Source organism: Mixophyes fleayi, chromosome 1 (assembly GCF_038048845.1).
Source record: "Mixophyes fleayi isolate aMixFle1 chromosome 1, aMixFle1.hap1, whole genome shotgun sequence".
Lineage (NCBI taxonomy): Eukaryota > Metazoa > Chordata > Amphibia > Anura > Limnodynastidae > Mixophyes > Mixophyes fleayi.
This window is the reverse complement of record NC_134402.1, coordinates 245636080-245660512: the sequence shown is the minus strand read 5'-3', so window position 1 is coordinate 245660512 and position 24433 is coordinate 245636080. Positions and strand designations below refer to the sequence as shown.

The following is a 24433-nucleotide window of genomic DNA, read 5'->3' as shown; positions in this document are numbered from 1 at the left end:
ATTTTAAGTTTAAAGGAAAGGCAAGATGTTTATATATTTAATGTGTATAAAATGATGACTAGTGCCTTTTGGTATGGATAAACTAAAATGGAACCAACAAGTTAGAAGCAAGTTAACAATTTGCAGGCTGGAGACAATGGAATTCCTAAATTTCATTTGCAAAATATCCTAGAATGGTGTGGATCCAGGCACAGATGGAACTGAACAAAGAAAAGGGTATATACTGTATATTGTACAATTATTTGTCTCAATAAAGGTTAAAGCAAAGTTCTAGCTCACGCTATTTATGGCAAGAATTGCATCAAATTAGTGCATCAATTTTCCTCAATATTGGACCATAAAGAAAGAAGATAAAAAGGGAATACAGTGTATACGGTGTGATAATAAATGGTAAGAGTGATGATGTGCATTTCCTCACCGTTTACCCTTCCTTCTGATGTCTTTCTGAAATTGGTGACATGAAGTCTTATAGGAGATTTGCCTTATGATCTCCGCTGTATACCCATAAATGGAATCAGATCAAAGTGCACCAAATGATCCTCTGTAACACGTGTTTTTTTTATATGTACATATCCAATTCCAAATTAATTTGAAAACACATATTTTCACCTAATCCATCTCTTTATTTTAGGTTGTACTGGATGTTGGCTGTGGATTGGGAATCCTTTCATTTTTTGCAGTACAAGCTGGTGCAAGGAAAGTGTACGCAATTGAATCCAGCCCTGTAGCAAAATACACTGAGGTACTGTGGATATGTTACTTGAAGCCAAAGAAAACAACCTAGGCAAGCTGCTTATATTTACAGTATTATATTATAGTAAATAGCTACGAGGGTATCTTTATATTATAAATGTAATTCTAGTCGACACTAATGTATGGTAATAGATTGCAGAGCCTTGATAACGCTGCAGTTGCTCTTGCTCTTTGTAGTGAGGTGAACACCTCCCAATACATGTCAAGATGGTGTTAACTTTTTTTTACCTCCTTTATGGACCAATGTCTGGTGTCGACTGAGAGGTGTTATTGGGTAGGCTGCAGAGCACTGACCACTCCTTGATCATCATCATCATCTATTTATATATATATCGCCACTAATTCTGCAGCGCTGCACAGAGAACTCATTCACATCATTCCCTGCCCCCTCCTTCAGACTTAATCATATATATTCCTATAAATACATTATTATCAGCATAATATTGCCTCAATCATCAGTGACAATAAAGTGTCCTGTAATTAATGCCCAACACATTAACAGTGACCAAACATACTATACCATTAAATCATATCAGCAGTGCTGGACATTCAGAATGACAAACCATACAAAATAAAATCATACATAAAAACAACAAATATATACTAGGTTGATAAAGGAGGTGTGTGAAGGAGTGATAGCACCCTTTTAAAAGGTGCAAACATGCAAAGGAGGGTAAAGATGGCTCTTCTTGTAAAAAGTTACAACCTAGAGGGAGATGGCAATGCTGAGACAATAAGACTTGGTAGCACTCAGAGTGGAGATGGGACTGTAGCATCCAGACAAAGTAGAATTAGGTGGAGCCAGGATAGGCTAGAGTAAAGAGTTGGGTTTTGAGAGAGCACCTGAAATGTTGAAGGTTGGAGAGAGCCTGCTCATGTGTGGTAGGCCCATAAGTGGGGAGCATCACAGGAGAATTCTTGGAGGCAGAAGCGATAAGTGGTTATTAAAAAGGAAACAAGGCACAGGACAGGCATATCTAACAGTGATGGAAGGAAAAAATCTAGTGACGAGGTCAGAAATGTATGAAGGAGAGAAGTTGGTGAGTACTTTGATGATGAGGGTGAGTAGCTTGAATTTGATTCTGGAGGTGATGGGGAGCCACTGTGGGAATTTGCAGAGTAGTGTGACGGACCTCATGCAACGAGAAAAAAAGAAAGTATTGCTGCTGCACTAAGAATGGATTGGAAACTGGAAGTCCATATAGCAGGAGGTTGCAGTAGTCAAGGCAGGAGATAATGAGAGAATTGATCAGTAACGTCTAAAGTGAGAAATGGATGGCAATGTTTTTATGCAGGAGGCAACATAGCAGTGCAAGGTAGTGGATTTGCAAAGTAAAGCTGAGGGCGCAGTCAATAATGACACCAAGGCTTGGGGAGCTGGGGAGAGTGTGAATGTTTCCATACATGAGGGAGACAAGAGGGGTGTAGTGGCACTGGGAGGAGGAAAGAGGATGAGCTCTGTTTTGAACATTGAGCTTTAGGTAACATTGGGACATCCAAATGATGATCAGTTGGGTTGTCACATACTGTACCAATTTGATGCAAACTCAGTACAAAAGTAAACCCTGCGAGGTTTGCCTCAGGTTAATTATTGCAAACAGGAGGCTCGTGTCGAGTTGGACATATTTTATGTAAAAAACGCAGGTATAAAATGCACCTGAAAATATATGCAATTCCATGTGTATGCGTTGGACACACCTCAGTATAATTTGTGACAAATAAATGTGATCCATCTGTAAACTGGAGTAACAGTAGTCTGCCATTGTAGTGTAGATATAACGTTTTTAGCATTAGTTCCTGTGTTTCAAAAAATATATCAATTAAGATCAGTGTTCCCTCTAAACTGAGCAATCTGGAAATGATAGAGCTAAACCTGTATCTTACTAGGAAACATCCTGCAGATTGTGAATGCAAACCTTTCGGGTGGAGCCCTCATTAGAGTGACCTTTTAACTCTTTCCTTCCCAGATTGCTCAGCTTAGAGGGAACACTGATTGAGATGCCAATCTATTGCCAGGATAGCTATTTACTATGGGGCTGAAGCTGAGTTGGATGTATATTTGTTTGTTTAGAGTAAAATATGCAGATTGGTACTGCGTTTTCCACAAAAGTGTATTTTATTTCATATGCAGACTTTGTCTTTGGTTACACTTTGGTTACACTTACGGCTTCATACGACTGGAGAGGCAGGATAAGTAGAAGTACAATAATGGCATGTTATCGCATTTACAATTAAGGCAGTAACCGTATCACTGGTAGGTACCTGAGGGCTGGTGCACATACATGCACTGATAAACATGATTGTTGCCAGCACCAGATAACCTCTTCTGATTAGATGTTTGCAGATTGACCTCTAAAGCTCATAATGCTTTCTTCATGGTTCATGCCTATATTATATGATTTTGTGGGTGTATTTTAGCATGACATTTTTGCTACTTTCATTTGTACAGTAAAAGAAATATTATACCTTTTGAATTCTAGAAGATTTTTTAAAAAATGTATTCAAACCTAATAGCTATTTTATCTTTTGTTATCAAAACTAAAGCTAAAAAACTTTTCTTGTGCTTATGACATGTATCTTACAATACACAAATGAGTGTAAAATCCACGCTTGCCTTAGTTAAGTGTGAATCAGTATGCTGCCAGTAAGGGAATACACAGGTAGGAGTGGGGTCCCCAGCCTCCAAATAATTGATACAAAATAGGATAAATTCCCAGGTGTAAGTGCTAGGTGTGTAGTGGAATAGGGTGCTCAACTGAGCATATGCATGTAAATATGCATCTGAAATTCAACATTGTCCTCTGTCTTCCGGTAGATAAATTGGCCATTGATCTGGCACTGAGTATGAATATGTCTGAAATATCGGGGGTCCTAGATAATAGACATCTGCGGTCCTGCTAGTTAAGATATTTTAATTCTGGGTGGCATTCTCACTTATGAACCCTATTTGCAGACAAAATCTGCACCTGAGCCAAAATAATGGTAACTGGCCACTGATATTTGAATATGGTTATGATTAAACCGATATTTGAATGTGATTATGATATCTTTGCACCTGATAATCTTTATATATTTTTTTTCTAAATGTTTTTGTTCCAGAAACTTGTGATTAGCAACAACCTTTCTGATAAAATCTCAGTGTTATGTGGGAAAATTGAAGAAATCTCTCTCCCAGAGTATGTGGATGTTATCATTTCCGAACCCATGGGATACATGCTGTTCAATGAGCGAATGGTGGAGAGTTACCTTTATTCTAAAAAGTGGCTAAAACCAAATGGTGAGAGAGGCTAAACAAATGTAACAAAATAAAATAAAATTATTTGTAGATAAAATAAACTAAAACACATTCGAAGAGATGTATTAAAACTGTTGTACATAATGATAGATGCAGTCAATCATTGCAAACAACACTGATTTTCTTCTAGCACAGTCTATTCAGTCAAAGGAAACACAGGGTTGGTTGATATGGGTTATATCACCATTTGTATTACAAATTCTAATTGTCTTTATCAGTTAGCTGTTATATTGTGCTCTCTGCTCCCTCTGTATTGCAAGTTGTTTATTCACTGCATAAGTCAGTGAGCAAAGTTAATTTATACAGCTCCTTGATAGTGAACGATATCCACTGTCCAGCACAGAACTACCGTCTTTAACTTTAGTTCCCCAATACAAATGTATCTGAAAAGTTACAAAAATAATTTTGTTTTCAGATCTATAGGTAGATTAATTGAAGTGGATAGTTATGTCATACTTGCCAACTTATGGCAAGTATGATCCGGGAGCTGCCGGTGGCGTATGCAGGGGGCAGGGCCGAATGCAGTGAATCGCGGCATATTGGATTTAATTCTGCCCACTTCACTAGGAAGTAGGCAGATGCCGGAGACTGTCATACTCTCCCGGGAGTCCGGGAGACCCACCCAGAATTCGGGAGTGTCCCAGACATTCCAGGAGAGTTGGCAAGTATGAGTTATGTCCAAGTCAATTAAATAATGTTTAAAACATTTAAAACTTTTTATACTCTAGGCCTAATAACAATCATGATGAATTTAGAATGAGCTACTTTTTTCTGCTTCAATATTATATTAAAACTAGATATACTGTATATTATGCCATATAATTAGTTAAAAACCTTTCTACCAACTTTTCTACACTACCAGTCCATCCCTTACACTGTTGATATTCAATCTAAAGGGCATGAAGGAAATAGAGTCAGTTGACAGTTAAGTATTCAGGCACTGTTTCAAATGTGCAGCAAGTGTGACACTTCACAATTCTGGCATACCTTGCAAACTGTTTCTCTCTCTCTCTCTCTCTCTCTCTCCTCTCTCTCTCTTCTCTCTCTCTCTCTCTCTCTCTCTCTCTTCTTCCTCTGTCTTTCACTGTCCTCCTCCCTCTCTGTCTCTCGGGCCTGATTCTTTTTGGAACGCAATGTGAACGTAATCTTTTTTTTTTTAAATCGGACGTAAATTGCGCACACATACGTCCATAGTTAAGTACAAGGGGATCTCAAAATACAGTTCTATTTGAATATGGGTATTAGTACGCTCTGACTATACGTTACTTGCCGTAGGCAGATATACAGACTGCAGAATATGCACAATGCATATGTGCAATATAAAGTCCTATCAGAAAGCATGGAAAAAAATATTAAGTACATTAACAACTCTTAATACCATAATCATTAATAAAAATACATAAATAGTATGCTCTTGATGTTACTGTAAATAAAATGCATTTTTACAGTTTCTCTTACTTGCAAACACATGTTTTGGCATGCATACACGTCAGTCATCACTATCAGCCGGCACTTACACCTGCCCTGTGGCTGGTGCAAGAGGTACAGCTAAAAATCACAGAGCTAAGAGGTACCCAGAGCTAGGGATGTGCACCGGACACTTTTCGCGTTTTGGGTTCTGATTACCTTCAGGTTTTGGGTTCTAATGTATTTTGCCAAAACACCCCCCTCAAGGTTTTGGGTTTTGGGTTCTGATTTTTTTTTAAAAAAGCATAAAAACTGGTAAAATCGAGATTTTTTTTTTCCACTCCTACGCTATTATTATCCTCAATAACAATCATCTTCACTCATTTCCAGTCTATTCTGAACACTAAACACCTCACAATATTGTTTTTAGGCCAAAAGGTTGCACCAAGGTAGCTGGATGAGTAAGCTAAGCGACACAAGTGGGCGGCACAAACACGTGGCCAATCTAGGAGTGGCACTGCAGTGGCAGACAGGATGGCAGTTTGAAAAACTAGAACCCAAAGAGCACATAATGCCAAAAAAAGAGGTGCAAGATGGAATTGTCCTTGGGCCCTCCCACCCACCCTTATGTTGGTGAAATAGGACATGCGCACTTTAACAAACCAATCAATTCAGCGACAGGGCCTACCAAACTGTGGCTGAAATGATTGGTTCGTTTGGACCCCCACAAAATGAGCCGGCAAAGAAAAAAAAGAGGTGCAAGATGGAATTGTCCTTGGGCCCTCCCACCCACCCTTATGTTGGTGAAATAGGACACGCGCACTTTAACAAACCAATCAATTCAGCGACAGGGCCTACCAAACTGTGGCTGAAATGATTGGTTTGTTTGGGCCCCCACACAAAAAAAGCAATTCATCTCTCCCTGTACAAAGTAAACTGGCTCTACTGAGGCAAGATGTCGTCCTCATCCTCATCCTCTGATTCCTCGCCCCCTTCAGTGTGTACTTCCTCATCCTCACACATTATCAATTCGTCTCCGCTGGACTCCACAATCACAGGTCCCTCTGTAGTCTCTGGAGGCCATTGCTGGTCTTGATTGAAGAATTGATAATTCATTTTTATGAACATCATCTTCTCAACATTTTGCGGAAGCAACCTCCTTCGCCGCTCACTGACCAGGTTCCCCGCTGCACTAAAAACTCTTTCGGAGTACACACTGGAGGGGGGACAACTCAGGTAAAATAGAGCCAGTTTGTACAGGGGCTTCCAAACTGCCTCTTTTTCCTGCCAGTAAAAGTAAGGACTGTCTGACATGTCTACTTGGATGGTGTCAGCAAAGTAATCCTCCACCATTTTTTCAATGGTGACAGCATCCAATGCAGCGACAGTAGACATGTCAGCAAAGGTTGGCAGGTCCTTCAGTCCGGACCAGATGTTCTCTGCATCCCCGCCAGCGGGTCGTTTATGAAATCTCAGCTGTTTCCTCGCAGCCACAGGTGTGGAAGAAAATGAAGGAGGAGCTGTTGGTATGTCACGGTCCTCTTCAGAGGACAATCTCCTAACCAGCAGGTCTTTGCACCGCTGTAGACTTGTGTCCACGGGAAACAGAGACACAACATACGCTTTAAACCGAGGATCGAGCACGGTGGCCAGAATGTATTCCTCTGACTTTAAAAGAGTGACCACCCTCGGATCCTGGCAAAGCGTACGAAGGGCTTCATCCACAAGAGCTACATGCTTTGTGGAATCGCAATGGTTTACCAGCTCCTCCCTCACTTTCTCCAGCTGCTTCTGCAACAGCCTGATCAGGGGAATCACCTGACTCAAGCTGGCAGTGTAGAAACTGACTTCTCGTGTGGCAAGTTCAAACGGCTGGAGAACCTTGCACAACACGGAAATCAGTCTCCACTGCGCTTTACTCAGGCGCATCCCCATTCCTTGTCGTAGGTGGCTGTGTAGGCTTGAATGGCCTTTTGCTGCTCCTCCATCGTCTGCAGCATATAGAGGGTGGAGTTTCAGCGCATCACAACCTCTTGTTTGAGGTGATGGCAGGGCAGGTTCAGGCTTTTCTGATGTTGCTCGAGTCTGCGGTAGGCAGTGGGAGAATGCCGAAAATGTCCAGCAATTTTGCGGGCCACCGCAAGCATATCCGGCACACCACTGTCACTCTTGAGGTAATGCTGCACCACCAAATTAATGGTGTGGGCAAAACATGGGACGTGCTGGAAATTGCCCATATTTAATGCCGGCACAATGTTACTGGCGTTGTCCAACACCACAAATCCCCAGGAGAGTGTAAGTGGGGTAAGCCACTGCGAAATGATTTCCCTCAGTTTCTCTAAGAGGTTGTCAGTGTTGTGCCTCTTACTGAAACCGGTGATACACAACGTTGCCTGCCTTGGAACGAGCAGGCGTTTTGGAGATGCTGCTACTGATGCAGCTGCTGCTGTTGCTGCGGAAGGCGATGCATCTACCCAGTGGGCTGTCACAGTCATATAGTCCTTAGTTTGCCCTGAACCACTTGTCCACATGTCCATGGTTAAGTGGACAGTCGGTACAAGCGCATTTTTCAGAGCACTGAGGACACTTTTTCGTACTTCTCTGTACATCCCGGGTATCGCCTGCCTAGTGAAGTGGAATCTAGACGGGATTTGGTACCGGGGACACAATACTGATGGCGGACACCGGACGCACGTCTAACACCAACAAGATGCAGTTATCCGCTTTGCTATAGGATGACTGCTGTCGTACTTTGTGCTCATGGCAAACGACTATTGTACGGTCAATTGTTTAGTGAAAGACGTAGCGGTCTTACAACTTCCCCTCTGGGAAGATGACCGACTCCCAGCAGCAACAGCAGCAGCGGCAGTAGTAGGCGTACCGCTGCAGGATCCTCCGGAAGAATCCCGGATTGAAGAGGACTCAGTCATGCCGGTGACATGGCCTGCAGGACTATCTCTGATCGAGATCTTGGAGGAAATTGATGAGGAGGGTGTTGCTGGTGTGGATACAACAGGACCAAGGGATTTAGGTGTCCCTGGACTGCTGACGGTCCTAGCCACAGTTCCTGAACTAAACACTGAATTATGAAGGGTCTTCAGGTGACGTAGAAGGGAGGAGGATGTCACTAGGTGGCCAAGATCCTTACCCCTGCTTATTGCAGCTTTACATAAACTACATATGGCAATACAATTGTTGACCGGATTGAGATAGAAATAATTCCAGACCGAAGAGGTGGATTTTTTGGTCTTCTGCCCAGGCATGACGATGGGCTTTTTCATCCCATGGACAACAACTGTTTCCCCCCCCCGGTGCCTCATTTAAGATAACCACATCAGCATCCTCCTCTTCAAGTTCCTTCTCAGCGCCAGCTACATCAATATCCTCCTACTGGTGTACAACATTGACACCTTCATTATCCAAATCTGTAACTGCACTGTGGGTGATCCTTCCAGCATATGCAGAGGGCGTGCTGCAAATGGTGGAAGGAGCCACCTCTTACCGTACAGTGATGGGAAGGTCAGGCTTCGCAACCACCAACACCCTTGGACTCGCCTTGGGGATTTGTGATGACATCTCTTTAGAAGGCAGAGTTGTTTGCTGTGTTCTTGATGACAGCTTAAATCTCTTAAATTTTTTAGAGGGGGGGAGGAGGAGGGCTTAGATCCTTGGGTGAAGCTGAACCACTAGTCATGAACACGGGCCAGGGCCTAAGCCGTTCCTTGTGACTCCGTGTCGTAAATGGCATATTGGCAAGTTTACGTTTCTCCTCAGATGATTTCAATTTCTTTTTTTTGATCATTTTAGTGACCTTTGGCTTTTTGGATTTTACATGCCCTCTACTATGAAATTGGGCATTGGCCTTGGCAGACGACGTTGATGGCATTTCATCGTCTATGTCATCACTAGTGGCAGCAGCTTCAACATTAAGAGGAAGTGGTTCTTGATCTTTCCCTACTTTATCCTCCAAATTTTGGTTCTCCATTATATGCAGCACAAGAGAGCGTACCCCTAAGCCACACACACTCGTCAAAGCCTTCATAAATTATATGCGGCACAGGACAGTACCACTGGACTGGAGTTATACAGCAGTACCACTGGACTTATATACTGCAGGAACAGTGAACGTAGTTATATTACAGTACCAATGGACTTATATACTGCAGGAACAGTGAACGTAGTTATATTGCAGTACCACTGGACTTGTATACTGCAGGAACAGTGAAAGTAGTTATATTGCAGTACCACTGGACTTGTATACTGCAGGAACAGTGAACATAGTTATATTGCAGTACCAATGGACTTATATACTGCAGGAACAGTGAACGTAGTTATATTGCAGTACCACTGGACTTGTATACTGCAGGAACAGTGAACGTAGTTATATTGCAGTACCACTGGACTTGTATACTGCAGGAACAGTGAACGTAGTTATATTGCAGTACCAATGGACTTGTATACTGCAGGAACAGTGAACGTAGTTATATTGCAGTACCAATGGACTTATATACTGCAGGAACAGTGAACGTAGTTATATTGCAGTACCACTGGACTTGTTTACTGCAGGAACAGTGAACGTAGTTATATTGCAGTACCACTGGACTTAGCAGGACAGAGCACAGGACACAGCACCACTGGACTCAGCAGGACAGAGCACAGGACACAGCACCACTGGACTCAGCAGGACAGAGCACAGGACACAGCACCACTGGACTCAGCAGGACAGAGCACAGGACACAGCCCCACTGGACTCAGCAGGACAGAGCACAGGACACAGCACCACTGAACTCAGCAGGACAGAGCACAGGACACAGCACCACTGAACTCAGCAGGACACAGCACAGGACAGCACCACGAGAAAGAGCAGGACAGAGTACACCTAACACACCCTCCCTCTTCCCTGATCAATACCCGAATGAAGATGGCGGCGGCAAGCGGGGAATATAAAGAATCCGGATTTCGCAAGATCCGACGGTGGGATTAGCACGTTAAGCCTCGTTTTGGCCATCGGCGGAAATACCCGAACAGTGCTCGGATCGGGCTCGGATCCGCACTGTTCGGGGCTGTTCGGATTACGGGAATCCAAGCCCGCTCATCCCTGCCCAGAGCTTCAATCGGATGAATGTGCGTGCGTGCGCTCGATCTCGTCCTTACTTTACATTGCTTATGTGCGTCCACCAAAACCCTCCCCCATTCTGCCCTTTAAGTCATTTGCACTTGGACTTGAATAGCATGCAGATGCGTAAAGTCCATTTCTGAGCATGTGCAGAAACAATTTCATGCAAGATTCAGCATGCAACGGAACTTGCGCCATCATCATCATTTATTTATACAGCGCCACTAATTCCACAGCGTTGTACAGAGAATTCGCTCACATCAGTCCCTGCCACATTGGAGCTTACAGTCTAAATTCCCTAACATATGAATTAGACCCTCTCTCTCTCCCCCTCGTTTTTTCTAGTCACTGTGGGTCTTTTTGACCATGCAAAAAGAAAAGTTTACGGCCAACAGTTGCTGAAATACATCTGTTTTTATAAGGAGGCAGATGGTTGGGTACAGTAGCACTTCTGCAGAAAAGTATATATCTATGTGCACTTAGTGCAATGTAATAAAAACCATCAAACACATGCAATGAAAGTAATATCGATGTGTCTTCACTCTCATGATTAATTTAAAACATAAATGAGGATAAACTGAAAAATATTTTAGGGGGAAAACAAAAAAATGTAAATATATGAATAATTATTAGGTATTATGTAATAAGAGCTTGGACTCTGATGTGAAGTTTTTACTGTATCCAATATGTGCCTCTTCTGGAGTTTTCCCCAGCCTACAAAAGTCAGCACAGATTGATTTTATGGTGGTGTTTCTATGAAGAGGGGGGTGCTAGGCAGACAAGCTCACTTGTTCTCATCAAGAAACATTGTTCTTCAGCATTCAAATGTCTCACCTTATTGAATCAACTAGGTGTCTGTTTCAGTCCAGTATACAAGTTGATTAAGCAAATAATCATGCAATAATTTTGGATAGTTATTGAAAATTTACAAACCTCTATAAATGAGGTTAAAGTTAGTGAACTGAGTGATGAAACTAGTCACCACAGTGGAAAAGTGCCCCAACATATTATTTTTATTACATTTTCGTGCATCCAAATTGCATTAAAACTGCATAGATGATGCTTAGAATTCATCCATATTGCATTTTTATTCTACTATGAAAGAGTAGATAGTAGAATGAAAAATTATGTTTGCTCCATATTTCATACACATTCATGCTCGAACACTGCCTGTACATCTGAAGAAAGTGTCAATATGGACATAGCCTTACACCTAGCCTACCCATACTGCCATTTAGCATCAGAACTCTGCCATGATTCTGCCATGACTCTGCCATTTAGCATCAGGACTCTTGCTGACTTGATATTAACAGACTTTTTGTGTTTCAGGTATGATGTTTCCTGCTTTCAGCGATATTCACCTGGCGCCATTTTCTGATGAACAACTATATATGGAACATTATTCAAGGGCTAATTTTTGGTAATGTTTGAAATATAAACACAACTATGGTGCAATAAATGTTTCTTGTCATAGGGTTTCAATTAGAGTTGAACGTGCACCCATTTTGTGGCATAAATATACAAATGCTGCATGTGCACCAAAATGCATCTATATATAGATTGAAGTGTATATTAGCTGTGCAGCATTATTTGAGTACAGTATGAGCGTGGATGTGTAACTGTAGCACTCCCTTTGGAAGAGGGAAGGAAGGCAAAAATGCACTTCATGGGGAACATATCTTTTGTGGTACTGGAGGCCCGATGTTAAGATATGTGATGATAACAATGATGACACCAGCAGTACTATGTAGCTTCTTCTAGATCCTGGCTTATTGACCTTTCCAGCTGGTAGTACTTCCATCATTAGCGTCATGGCAAAATTATGGCAAGTTGCGGCTGTCTATTTGGATTTCTTATTTGTAATTTCCATTTGGACTACTGCAGGAAAGGAGATTTCCATTGCAATTATAAAGCGGGAAATGATGGATGTGGGGATGTTTGTATTTAATTACATTTTATATAGAAAATCTGATTTCCACATTTATTTATGATGTTTTAACAATGCTATAAGGTAATACTACTTTCATATTTATATCTAACGCAATCTAGACACATCTCTACACTATCATTGGGCTTAGGTATATGCATCTGTACGGCTGCTGTAGAAATCAAGCTGTATTTTGATATACTGTACGTTCATCTGGACATACTAAAGTAAATCTGCAATTTTTGAGACAGTATGTAGCTCCAAAAGCCCAAGGATGTTTGAGGTTCAGGAACTTACTTGTTTAATTATAACCTCTACCCAGCCACACTTACAGAGTCACCTTTAGCTGTGTGTATATATATATATATATATATATATATATATATATATATATATATATACACAACAGACCCTTCAACATATCCCCTTCCTTGTGGTACAAAATGCTCTTTTCCAAACTTCCCAGTCAAGTCCAAGTCAATAAAAAAAATTCAAAGACATGTTTCTTTAACATTTTTAAAACCACATTATTTTCATGAAAAATATTTTGTTTCATTTGTGTTGACATAGAGCTCTAAATAAAAAACATGATTTTCACTTAGTGACAATAAGTTAAATTAATGGTAGTTAAGAGGCTTAAAAGCAGTTTAGAAGTACCGTTAAGGCACCGTACAGATAGAATTGCTCATTGCCTGTGGTCCACTAAATTTAAAATAAATTCAGCTAATACCAAACATCCACTTAACCCCTCATCTCTTCTGCTCGTTCACCCCGCTCTCCCCTGACCCCTCTTTTCTCTCCCCCTTGCTTCACTGGCTCCCTTTTGTGCCTGTTTTTCTTTACCCTCCCTTAGGATGTAAGCTCGTATGAACAGGGCCTCTCTCCCCTCCTGTCTCCATACCTGTTCTTCTGCTTCGTCTTTACTGCATTTGCTTGCCCAGAGTTTCTGAAGTATTGGTACTTTGTGTTTATTGTTCTGTACTGTCTCACCCTGTATAGTCTACTGTTTGTACTGTGTATGGCGCTGCGGAATCCTTGTGGCGCCTAACAAATAAACAATGATAATAATAATGATAATATTAATACTGTATGTACTAATACTGTATGTAGAATAGGACTACTTGCTGTGTGATGAAACCTACCAAAAGAACGTCTTAACAAGAGTTGACCACAAGGTAATACTAAATCCTATACTTACATGATCACACAGTCTACAACTCTGCCCTCACTTAAATAATAACACAAGTGGACAGGTCATTGTTTTCTGCAAGATTCACATACTTACCCTATGATGCTGTGAACATTCTAATGATATGATTGTATGTGGTGTGAACATTTTAATGATCTGGTTGGACATGGTGTGAAAATTATGATTACCTGATTGCTTATAGGCAATGATGAAAATTGATTATAATAAGGTGTTCAAACCCCTATTAAAATGCACCTTAAAAATTATAAACTAAAACTTTATGGAGGTGAAATATATTAAGATTTTTCATAGTTGGTTTATTCATCTAAACTAAGTGACTTGGAAGTTGAAAAAACTTCCCCAAAAATGTAGCAATAACACTTAATAAATGTTTTTCCTGGATAAACAAAGCAAAAAAGGGAAGAAAGTGCAGTTATGTTTAGCCGATATAAAATTATATATTAATTCATTTTTTTATGTAGCTCCAACATATTTCTCAACATTGTACATGGAGACATGTTGGAGAAGCCATAATAGCAATACAGGAATATGAAGTGAAACTGAGTGACAGGGCTTGCTTGTTGCATGGGAGTTCTCCACCTAAGAGAAAGATCATCTGCAACATATCTTGATTGCAACTAATCTTAGTGCCATCATATCCGTCCCAATTTGAGGGTTCTATTGGGATGGTTGGAATGTTGGGAGGTATGACCATTCACCACCACTCTGCACAACCCATACAGTACTGCATGTGAGATTTTAGGAGGATGGTTATGTGCAGTATAGCTCTTCAGAGGTGCTAGGCATTTCCCTGAGGTGTAGTCACACCCCCTTTTCATGTGAAAATCCCCCTCTGCAAAGAAGCTCTTGTTTCATTGCAAAAGGGACTGGCTCCATTGAAGAAACAGAGTTGACTCTGTTGATGTCAATATTTCGTCTCACATGCACAGTAAAGTCAACTCTGGCCTAAGTAGGGGAAGAATATGCAGCCTGCGAAGAGGATCCTCTCCAGCGGGACTGCCCTCCATTGGAAATGGTAAGTAACAGCATCCTGAGATGACGTTAACTTTTTAGTGCTAAAGATGAAAAACAAAGCTTTTCACCACTTGATGAATTGATTCTGTTCATTATCCCCACAGAGGTCTATGGGATGGTGCTAAACAGTTGAAGATTACTTAAGGCCGGAGAAATCTCTGATCTGGTTAAGCCATTGTTAAATGGGACGAATCGGTGAAAGAGCCTTTGTCCAGCACTGGTGCTGGATTTTAGGCACTTTACCACTTCATAAATAGACCCCTAAGGCTTGATTAAAGATTTTGAAAAGTTGGGAGGTATGATAGGTCACATATTACAGCCTTAGTTTCACTGGTATTTTAACTAAGCATAAATACCCCTTAAGTTCAGTAATTTTATGCAATAATATATATTTACAATGCACATAAAGACAGGCCTGGAATAAAAATGGTGCCTCCCAGGCCACGTTTTCTGTGTCGACTGTGTAAAGCAAATAAATGGAAATCATTCAGTCACTGTTCAACCCATGTTAAAAGTTTATAATATGTAAATAATTAATATTATTATGGTTCAAGATATTATTTTGGCCCATTTTATTTCACTTGAGTTCCACTAGCTTATTTTTTATTTCACATGGTCTACTACGTGTCTTATAATCTTGACTGTTATTCATACCCGCTTACCAGCTCTTTATTCTCACACATACTGTCTGGGCCTGAGTCATTAAGGAGAGCAAAGCAAAAGAAGGAGTAAATTTGCACCTTGGCAAATCCATGTTGCATTGGAGGGGGAGGTAAATTTAAAATGTGGGGACAGATTTATAGTAGTTGGGGTAGGGCATGTCCTAGATCAACCTTAAATATCAATGTAAAAATAAAGTTATCAAGTATTTGTGTGCTACATGACAAAAAAGTCAGTATTTTCTTTACATGTAAAATAATAAACTAATTTGCACCCCTTGCATTGTAACATGGTTTGTCAAGGATCAAATTTACTTTTGCCTTGCTCTCCTTAATGACTCAGGCCCTCTGCCTATATGTTACCTGAAACTACCAGTATATGGTGTGATAAAATGTTGTAGGAAGGGGTCCTTCAGACACCCATCCAGGTTTGTTTTTGCCATTCAGATGCCTAAAAAATATTCACGTGTCCAGTGTATTGCAGAATAAGAAAAAAACTAAATTCTCTATTTATGTTAAATAAAAATGCCATAAAGGTGCAACAAAAACTCCACCACATTGGTGGAATTCAACTCACCCCAGAATACCGCCACAGTAGACCTATTACCGTTAATACAGTAATTTTAACACAGCTCTCTGCTCTCTCTGAGCCACGAGAAAGAGCCAGCTTTGAAATGACCATAATAACGGTAATTATGCGCACTATTACTGTAATATCGGTAATAATGTGCAGGTCGCGTTACTTTTTACAGTAACGCGGCCAGTTGAATTCCCACCATAATATATAAAATCTTATTAACATCTTTATTATATGTGAACTGATTGTGCAATGTTTTTATTACTGCATGTTTTATAACATACAGGTACCAACAATGCTTTTATGGAGTCAACCTTACCAGTATGCGAAGTGCTGCAGTTGATGAATACTTCAGACAACCCATTGTTGTAAGTGTTGTGTTTCATGAAATACAGTTGTGACTGATGTGGTTAATTAGATGAACTACTTTAATTTTGGACAAGCATTTACCTCAATTGAGATGTCTACACAAATACAATGTTAAACCATTAAATCCCCCCACTCCCACGCCCACCAAGTATTTGAATGGTCAGTGTCTGCTACCCCTTTGGGAGATATTGACCCCTAGCCTTCCCTAAAGGGCAAATTCTCTTGCCAAAACTTTGAAATGCAGATGAGAGCACTGGCAGATCTGGGTTAACATACTGGCCATTAGCTTAGCTAAGAATGCTGATTTATACAGTTAGACTGCTTGCATTCTGTAATTACTCTGTTGATAGTGCTTGCTCAGTTTAATGGGTTCTTAGATGTTTAATTCTATCACTTTCCTGTCTGCAAAATGTATTACATTGCTGTTCATGTGGACAGCAGGCGTGCCATCAAAGAAATCAATATGGTGAGACAGTGGTTAGCATTACTGCCTCATTGCACTGGGGCCATGGGTTTTTATTATGATCAGGTTTCCTCTGGGTGCTCTGATTTTCTCCCACAGCTGAAAAAAACATACTGTTATGTTGTGTATGTGTGTTTGTATTTGTGACCACATTATGAGTACAGACCATCATAGTGAGGCTTTTTGAAGACCAAAATACCAGACCTCAAAAGATTTTGCTTTAAATAGCATGGTAGTGTCAATATGAATCTGCTGCAGTAAATGGTCATGTTTAGCACAGTAAGTTCAGTTATCTTTGTGAGAATGTGTAAACAGTTTTTGCTCTGTGAGGCCCCCAGATTATACACACAACTTTTTAATTTTCTTTAAATTCTTTCTGGCATTATTACATCACCTTTACGAGTCGACCTGTAAAAAAAGACAGCGGTGCCACATGCATGGCAAACACTTTTCTGGCTCTCTCTCAAGTTCCAAAATGGCAAATCTAAAAAGAAGCTGCAAGACCACTGAATGAAAACAAAAATTGGATAAAAGACACTTCAGTGTTTATTGTCAGAAAACCAACATTAAGATATTTTGACACAAAGAAAACATGCACATGATATTGAAGTAGCCGAAGCTCTAAGCTTTCTGAAAGGTTCAAAATGGTGTTCTTTCTGTTAGAGAGACACTGCAATATAGAAGTGCTTAGAAGTGGGATGGTAAATTTGGTGCATGCAGAAAGCCCCATGCAACTGTATCAGTAAATGACTACTTTCTATGGCAATGTCACACGCGGTTCTGCCCGGGAGCCAGCGCACTCACCTGTCCTCCGATCCCCGCTCCGTTCAGCCATTGGCGGTTATTCCTCCAGTGGTTCTGTGTATGCGCAGAAACCACCTTCCTTTCTAACCTCCTAGATTACTCCTATTTGCTGTCCACTCATTGACAGCGCTATAGTGGTAATGTTCTGCAGACCATCTCATCAGCTGTCACCGTGAAATTTACCACAGACCACCGCCTCCTGTGCATCTCCCCCACTACTCAGTGGTTACGCTCTGCAATCCTGCATCTCTTTCTCTCACGGTTCGTTGGGAACTTCTATAGGGGGCCGCAATCTACAGGGAGGAAGCTGCAAAGTCCAAATTCCCTTGTGGGGATCTCTGGCGAAAACCTTCTGCTCTGTTATACTCTGCACCCCTAGGATAAGTAGTGTCAATCCCAGCCAAACCCAGAAGGATCCTATTAATCCTTGTAAAACTGTGACAGCCAACATTGTCTGGGAATTTTTGTTAAAACTAGGGATGTGCACTGGCGACTTTTGGTGTCTCGTGTTTTGTGTTTTGGGTTCGCATTTGTTTCCCAAAACACCTGCCGAAAGGTTTTGGTTTGGATTTAAGGTTTTGGATTCGGATTTTTTTTGAAAAAAGCCTAAAAAGTTCAAAAATCAAGTTTTTGGGCTTATTTTCACTCCTACGCTATTATTAACCTCAATAACATTCAATAACAATCATTTCCACTAATTTACAGTGTATTCTGAACACCTCACAATATTGTTATTAGTCCAAAATGTTGCAACGAGGTATCTTTCTGGACTGCGTAGTGGAGTGGTCCCCACAATATAATAAGAAAACTGTCACTCACCGGACTGTGAGTGCTTCTTCCCGGACATTTAGGAACCGTGGCCGTCCTCCATCCTGAGGGACTGCGCATGCGCAGCCCTTTCTATACCTCCGGTGTATGTTCCTTTAACTTAATTGGCAGATCAGGCAACCTCCCTATATTAAGCACCTGTGGTCATCACCACATTGCCTGATCTTGGAGTCTCATTCCCCATGAGTCTCTGAAGGTGTTCCTGTGTTTCCTTGTTCATTCAGCCCTGCTGATTCCTGTGGTTTCCAAACCACTTCTACCTCTGTGGTTTCCAAACCACTTCTGCTACTGTGGTTCCCATACCACTTCTACCATCTACTATATCATCGTGACTGTGAGCTGATTCCTATCCGCTGCCTCCGTGCACTACAGTCTTCTAATCACTTCAACTCTACCATGTATCATTGGGACTGTTAGCTGATGCCTATCCGCTGCCTCCGTGCATTACAGGCTTCAACCACATCCACTCACCTGTTCATGATTGTGACTGCCAGCTGATTCCTATCCGCTGCCTCCGTGCACTACAGGCTTCAACCTGCAACTCGTCTGTGTTTCATCATCGTGACTGCTAGCTGATTCCTATCCGCTGCCTCCGTGCACTACAGTCTTCAACCTGCAACCCGTCTGTGTTTCATCGTGACTGTTTAGCTGATTCCTATCCGCTGCCTCTGTGCGCTTCAGTCTTCAGTCCTTGTCAACGCTCCCGTGTTTCCTTGAGTCTGCCTCCACTATTGCTACCCGCTATTCTCCGTGATCAACCGTGCCTGTTCAACTCTGCTCTCCCGGGTCCCATCGTTACTGCACCTGCTGGTTGCTATTGGTTACCTCCGTGTTCCCGCAGAGACCCGCTGCTGTTACTTCTCAGCGCTACTCATCCATCTACTGCTGATCCGCTCTCCACGCCTTCCTGTGTTCCCTGCTGGTCTACCTACCTGTGCGCTGCACCTGCTAGACCCCTGCTTCACCCATCCAGGGACTTGTATCCTGCTGGCCTCCTGCCCTTCAGGTATCTCTGCACTCCTGTCTGACTGCCTTCTCCTGAACCACGGTATGCATACTTCCCATTGACTGTGCTGTGTATTGCATACCTTGCTGGACTGTGTTGGTTCTCCTCTGGAGTGTACTATCCGCTGAGTCTATTGCCATCATTGACTGTGTTGGTTCTCCTCTGGAGTGTACTATCTGCTGACTCTACTGCCATCATTGACTGTGTTATCTCATGCCGGATTACTTCAAGAGACTTTCTATATTGGCAGTGTGGTTCAGTCATTTATACATTTATATTGTGCATATTACTGTGGATCAAAGTCAAGGTGCCCGTGTATATATTGTGTTGCAGTCTCTCCCCGTGCACCTCCTCACATATATATTCAGTAGTACAACTTGCTAGTGGCAGACCACTGACTCCTGTTTACAGTTTCACCTGTTCCAGTATCCTCTCACATAGCAGTGGTACAACTTGCTAACGCAGACCACTGACTCCCCGGATACCTCCACTTGGATTCCATTCCTTCACTCAGACAGCGGTACAACTTGCTATCCGCAGACCGCTGACTCTCATCACCTCCTCGTTTCTGTTGGACATTCCTCCTCACTATAGCAGTGGTACAACTTGCTACCGCAGACCACTGACTACCTTCACGTGTCCTTTGTCCATACAGTTCCTCGTGTATTACTACCTCCATATTGCCAGTGCTGCTAGTCATAGACTTTCCTGAGCATCTCATCATCTGCTATTTCCTGTTCCGTGATCACCCTGCTACCAGAGTACCATATTACCACCTATACTGCTCTGGTAAGCCTATCACCTGGTGATCCCTGGGTAAAGACTCCTAGTGCCCGTGACAGTAAGATCAGGCCATGACAGACCCAGATACGGAACCTACTGCTAAAGAGATGCTGCAGCATCTGGTCAGCCGTGTGGAGCAACAGGATGCTCGCCAACAGCTGTTACTTCAATGTTACCAATCGTTAACCTCCCAAGGAACATCTGGACAGACTGTTACAGCTAGTATTGAAGCTCCTGTGCTTTCCTCCGTTTCCCCAGTGCCATCCCAGGTGTCTACAGCTCCTACGCTTCACCTGCCTACTCCGTCAAAATATGACGGGGACCCCAAAACTTGTAGAGGTTTCCTTAACCAATGTTCAGTCCATTTTGAACTCCAACCTCAAAATTTTTCTACCCATCGTTCCAGAGTGGCCTATCTTATCTCATTGTTTTCTGGACAAGCCCTGGCTTGGGCCTCCCCTCTGTGGGAAAGAAACGATCCAATTCTACAAGATAGTGCCAAATTCATTTCCACGTTCCGAAGTGTGTTCGATGAACCAGGTCGTGTGACCTCCGCTGCTTCCAGCATTCTTCGTTTGCGACAAGGCTCCCATACAGTAGGACAGTATGTCATTCAATTTAGGATCTTAGCCTCTGAACTTCAGTGGAACACTGAAGCATTAGTTGCCGCCTTCTGGCAGGGGCTCTCCGATAAAATTAAAGATGCACTGACTACCCAAGAGCTTCCTTCGTCACTAGAAGATTTGATCTCTCTTTGCCATCGTGTAGACATGAGATTTCGTGAAAGAGAATCTGAGAAAACAACTTCTGCTAAAGCACCTCTTCGTTTAAACCCTCAATTTCGTCCAGTTTCACCTTCTGTGATTCCCATGGAGATAGGACGTTCCAAATTATCTTTAGAAGAGAGGAAACGAAGAGTAAAGAATAGACTCTGTATCTATTGTGCTGATTCCACACATATGCTCAGTTCTTGCCCTAAGAAATCGGGAAATGCCAGGCCCTAACTAGTTCTGGAGAGGTGAAGTTAGGGTCCCTGGAGTCCTCTCCATTGTCTATGAAATCTAAAGTCTGCGCTTTCGATGTTACGATTTCCTTTGCTACCAAATCCTTTGAGTCACAGGCATTGATTGATTCCGGAGCAGCAGGAAACTTCATTTCTAAATCACTAGTGAATCAATGGTCCCTACCAGTGATCACTTTAAAAACACCCATTACTGTGACGGCTATAGATGGATCACGTCTCATCAATGGTCTCATCACCCAGAGTACGTCTCCAGTAACCCTTCAGATTGGTGTACTACACCATGAAGAAATTTCGTTTTTAATTCTTCCTGTTACGACAAGTCCGATTGTCTTAGGCCTTCCATGGCTTCAATGTCACTCTCCCCAGATTGACTGGCGCACCCCTCAAGTTACGTCTTGGGGGCCTGAATGTCACCATCGTTGTCTCTCTCAAGTTATTCCTCTTAAAGTACAGCAATCTTCCATCTCATCTTCCTCCCCGGGACTCCCTCCTCAGTATGCTTCATTTGCCGATGTGTTTGATAAAGCTCAGTCTGAACGTCTTCCTCCTCATCGTTCTTGGGATTGTCCGATCGACCTTCTACCTGGCAAGACTCCTCCCAGGGGTCGGGTCTATCCTCTCTCGTTACCTGAAACTCAAGCCACATCTGAGTACATACAGGAGAATCTCCAGCGTGGGTTCATTCGACCTTCCACCTCTCCCGCTGGAGCTGGGTTCTTCTTCGTCAAAAAGAAGGATGGATCATTACGCCCTTGTATAGATTTTCGTGGACTCAACGCCATTACTATCAAGAATCGGTATCCCATTCCGCTGATCACTGAGCTATTTGATCGCATCAAGGGAGCTCGGATATTTACTAAGTTGGATCTTCGTGGTGCCTACAATTTAATTAGAATCCGTTCCGGTGACGAATGGAAGACCGCGTTTAACACCAGAGATGGGCATTACGAATATTTAGTAATGCCCTTCGGGCTGTGTAATGCCCCCGCGGTTTTCCAGGGTTTCATCAATGAGATCTTTCGGGACTTATTATATGTATGTGTCGTTGTCTACCTGGACGACATATTGATCTTCTCACAGGACCTGCCTTCTCATCACCAACATGTGGCAGAGGTCCTCTCCAGACTACGGAAAAACTCATTGTTCTGTAAATTGGAAAAATGTTCATTCGAGTTACCCCAGATTCCATTCTTGGGGTATATAGTTTCCGGAGTTGGCCTGAAGATGGATCCAGACAAAGTAAATGCTGTACTACATTGGCCTCAGCCAACTACTCTTCGTGCCATCCAGCGTTTTTTAGGTTTTGCCAATTACTATAGACGCTTCATTCAAGACTTCTCATCCATTGCATCTCCCATTGTGGCCTTAACTCGGAAAGGGGCTAATACTAAGCAATGGTCATCTGAGGCTCTCCAAGCCTTTCAAATCCTCAAAGAGTCCTTCTCGTCTGCTCCCATTCTGCGACAACCTGATGTGACACTCCCCTTCTTCCTAGAAGTAGATGCCTCTAATGTGGGCTTAGGAGCTATTCTCTCCCAACGCTCGGAGCAACAAAAATTACATCCTTGTGCCTTCTACTCTCGGGGTCTTCTGCCCGCAGAGAAAAACTATACTATCGGGGACAAGGAGTTGCTGGCCATCAAAGCTGCATTAGAGGAATGGAGATACTTGTTGGAAGGAGCTCGCCATCCGGTGACGATCTTCACGGATCATAAGAACTTGTCATATTTGCAATCTGCTCAATGCTTGAACCCTCGTCAAGCAAGATGGTCTCTTTTCTTTTCCCGTTTTGAATTAATTATAACCTTCAAACCAGCTGCTAAGAACAAGAAAGCTGACGCTCTATCTCGAGCTTTTGTGACGTCCTCTGATGTAGAAGAGGTTCCCAACCATGCTATTCTAGACCCCAAATGTATTTCTCTGGCTGCTTCATCCACCAAAATGCTACCATTTGGGAAAACCCTCGTGCCTCCTACTCTGAGGAGGAAAATCCTTTCGTGGTTCCATGCCTCTCGTTTTTCTGGACACGCCGGTGAACATAAGACCTTTGAGATTCTCTCTCGTAGTTACTGGTGGCCTTCAATGAGGAGAGACGTCAAAGAGTTTATTGCTTCCTGTGATTTATGTTCTCAGTTCAAATCCTCCCGCAGAACTCCAGCAGGGTTGCTGCGACCACTACCCATTCCGTCCAAGCCTTGGACCCATATTAGTATGGATTTCGTTACTGATTTGCCACCAAGTAAGAATCACAATACTATTTGGGTAGTGGTAGACAGATTTTCGAAGATGGCTCATTTCGTCCCTCTGTCCGGTTTACCTTCCTCGTCTACTCTGGCTGAACATTTCATTAAAGAAATCTTCCGCATCCATGGATGTCCGTCTGAGATTGTGTCAGATAGAGGAGTACAATTCGTTTCCAGATTCTGGCGGGCCCTTTGTAAAACCTTGGGCATACGATTAGCACTCTCATCGTCTTACCATCCGCAATCTAACGGACAAACGGAACGAGTCAATCAAGATCTTGAGACTTTTATTAGGATGTTCTCTTCAGCCAACCAAGACAACTGGGTAGAATTGCTCCCTTGGGCTGAATTCGCCCATAACAACATGTACCATGAGTCATCATCTAAAACTCCATTCTTTGTGGTCTACGGTCACCATCCGTCTTTTCCGGAATTTCCTGCCCTCCCGCCCACCCAAGTTCCTGCTGTGGAGACTGCTTGTCAAACCTTCAAAAATATCTGGTCTCAGGTCAAAACCTGTTTAAAGAAGACATCTAATAAATATAAGTCTTTCGCAGATAAGAAGAGGCGGGCTATTCCACCACTAAAAATTGGAGATCGTGTCTGGTTATCTACCAAAAATATTCGTTTGAAGGTTCCATCTATGAAATTCGCCCCTCGTTTTATTGGTCCATATAGGATCATTCAAGTTATCAATCCAGTATGTGTTAAACTTCTTCTTCCTAAGAATCTTCGGATTTCCAATGCCTTCCATGTGTCCTTGCTCAAACCTCTCATCATCAACCGTTTCTCGACTCCTCCCTCAGCACCGCAGCCAGTTCAAGTTCATCAGGAGGAGGATTTCGAGATTACTGAGGTATTGGATGCAAAAATTTCGCGAGGAGTCCTCCGTTTCCTCGTTCATTGGAAGGGCTTTGGTCCTGAAGAGCGTTCATGGATCAAAGCTGAAGATCTT

At 42.3% G+C, this 24433-nt stretch overlaps 1 protein-coding gene across 3 annotated transcripts in view; it reads left to right on the top strand.

Annotated features, from left to right (window-relative positions):
• Positions 1–24433, top strand: part of LOC142152379 (histone-arginine methyltransferase CARM1-like) — a 131822-nt gene that overhangs the window by 75451 nt on the left and 31938 nt on the right. For all 3 annotated transcript variants that reach the window (XM_075208992.1, XM_075208973.1, XM_075208982.1), the window contains exons 5-8: positions 632–742; positions 3853–4030; positions 11901–11991; positions 16245–16326. In XM_075208992.1, the coding sequence (XP_075065093.1) occupies positions 632–742; positions 3853–4030; positions 11901–11991; positions 16245–16326 (462 nt within the window). The remainder of the gene's footprint in view (positions 1–631; positions 743–3852; positions 4031–11900; positions 11992–16244; positions 16327–24433) is intronic.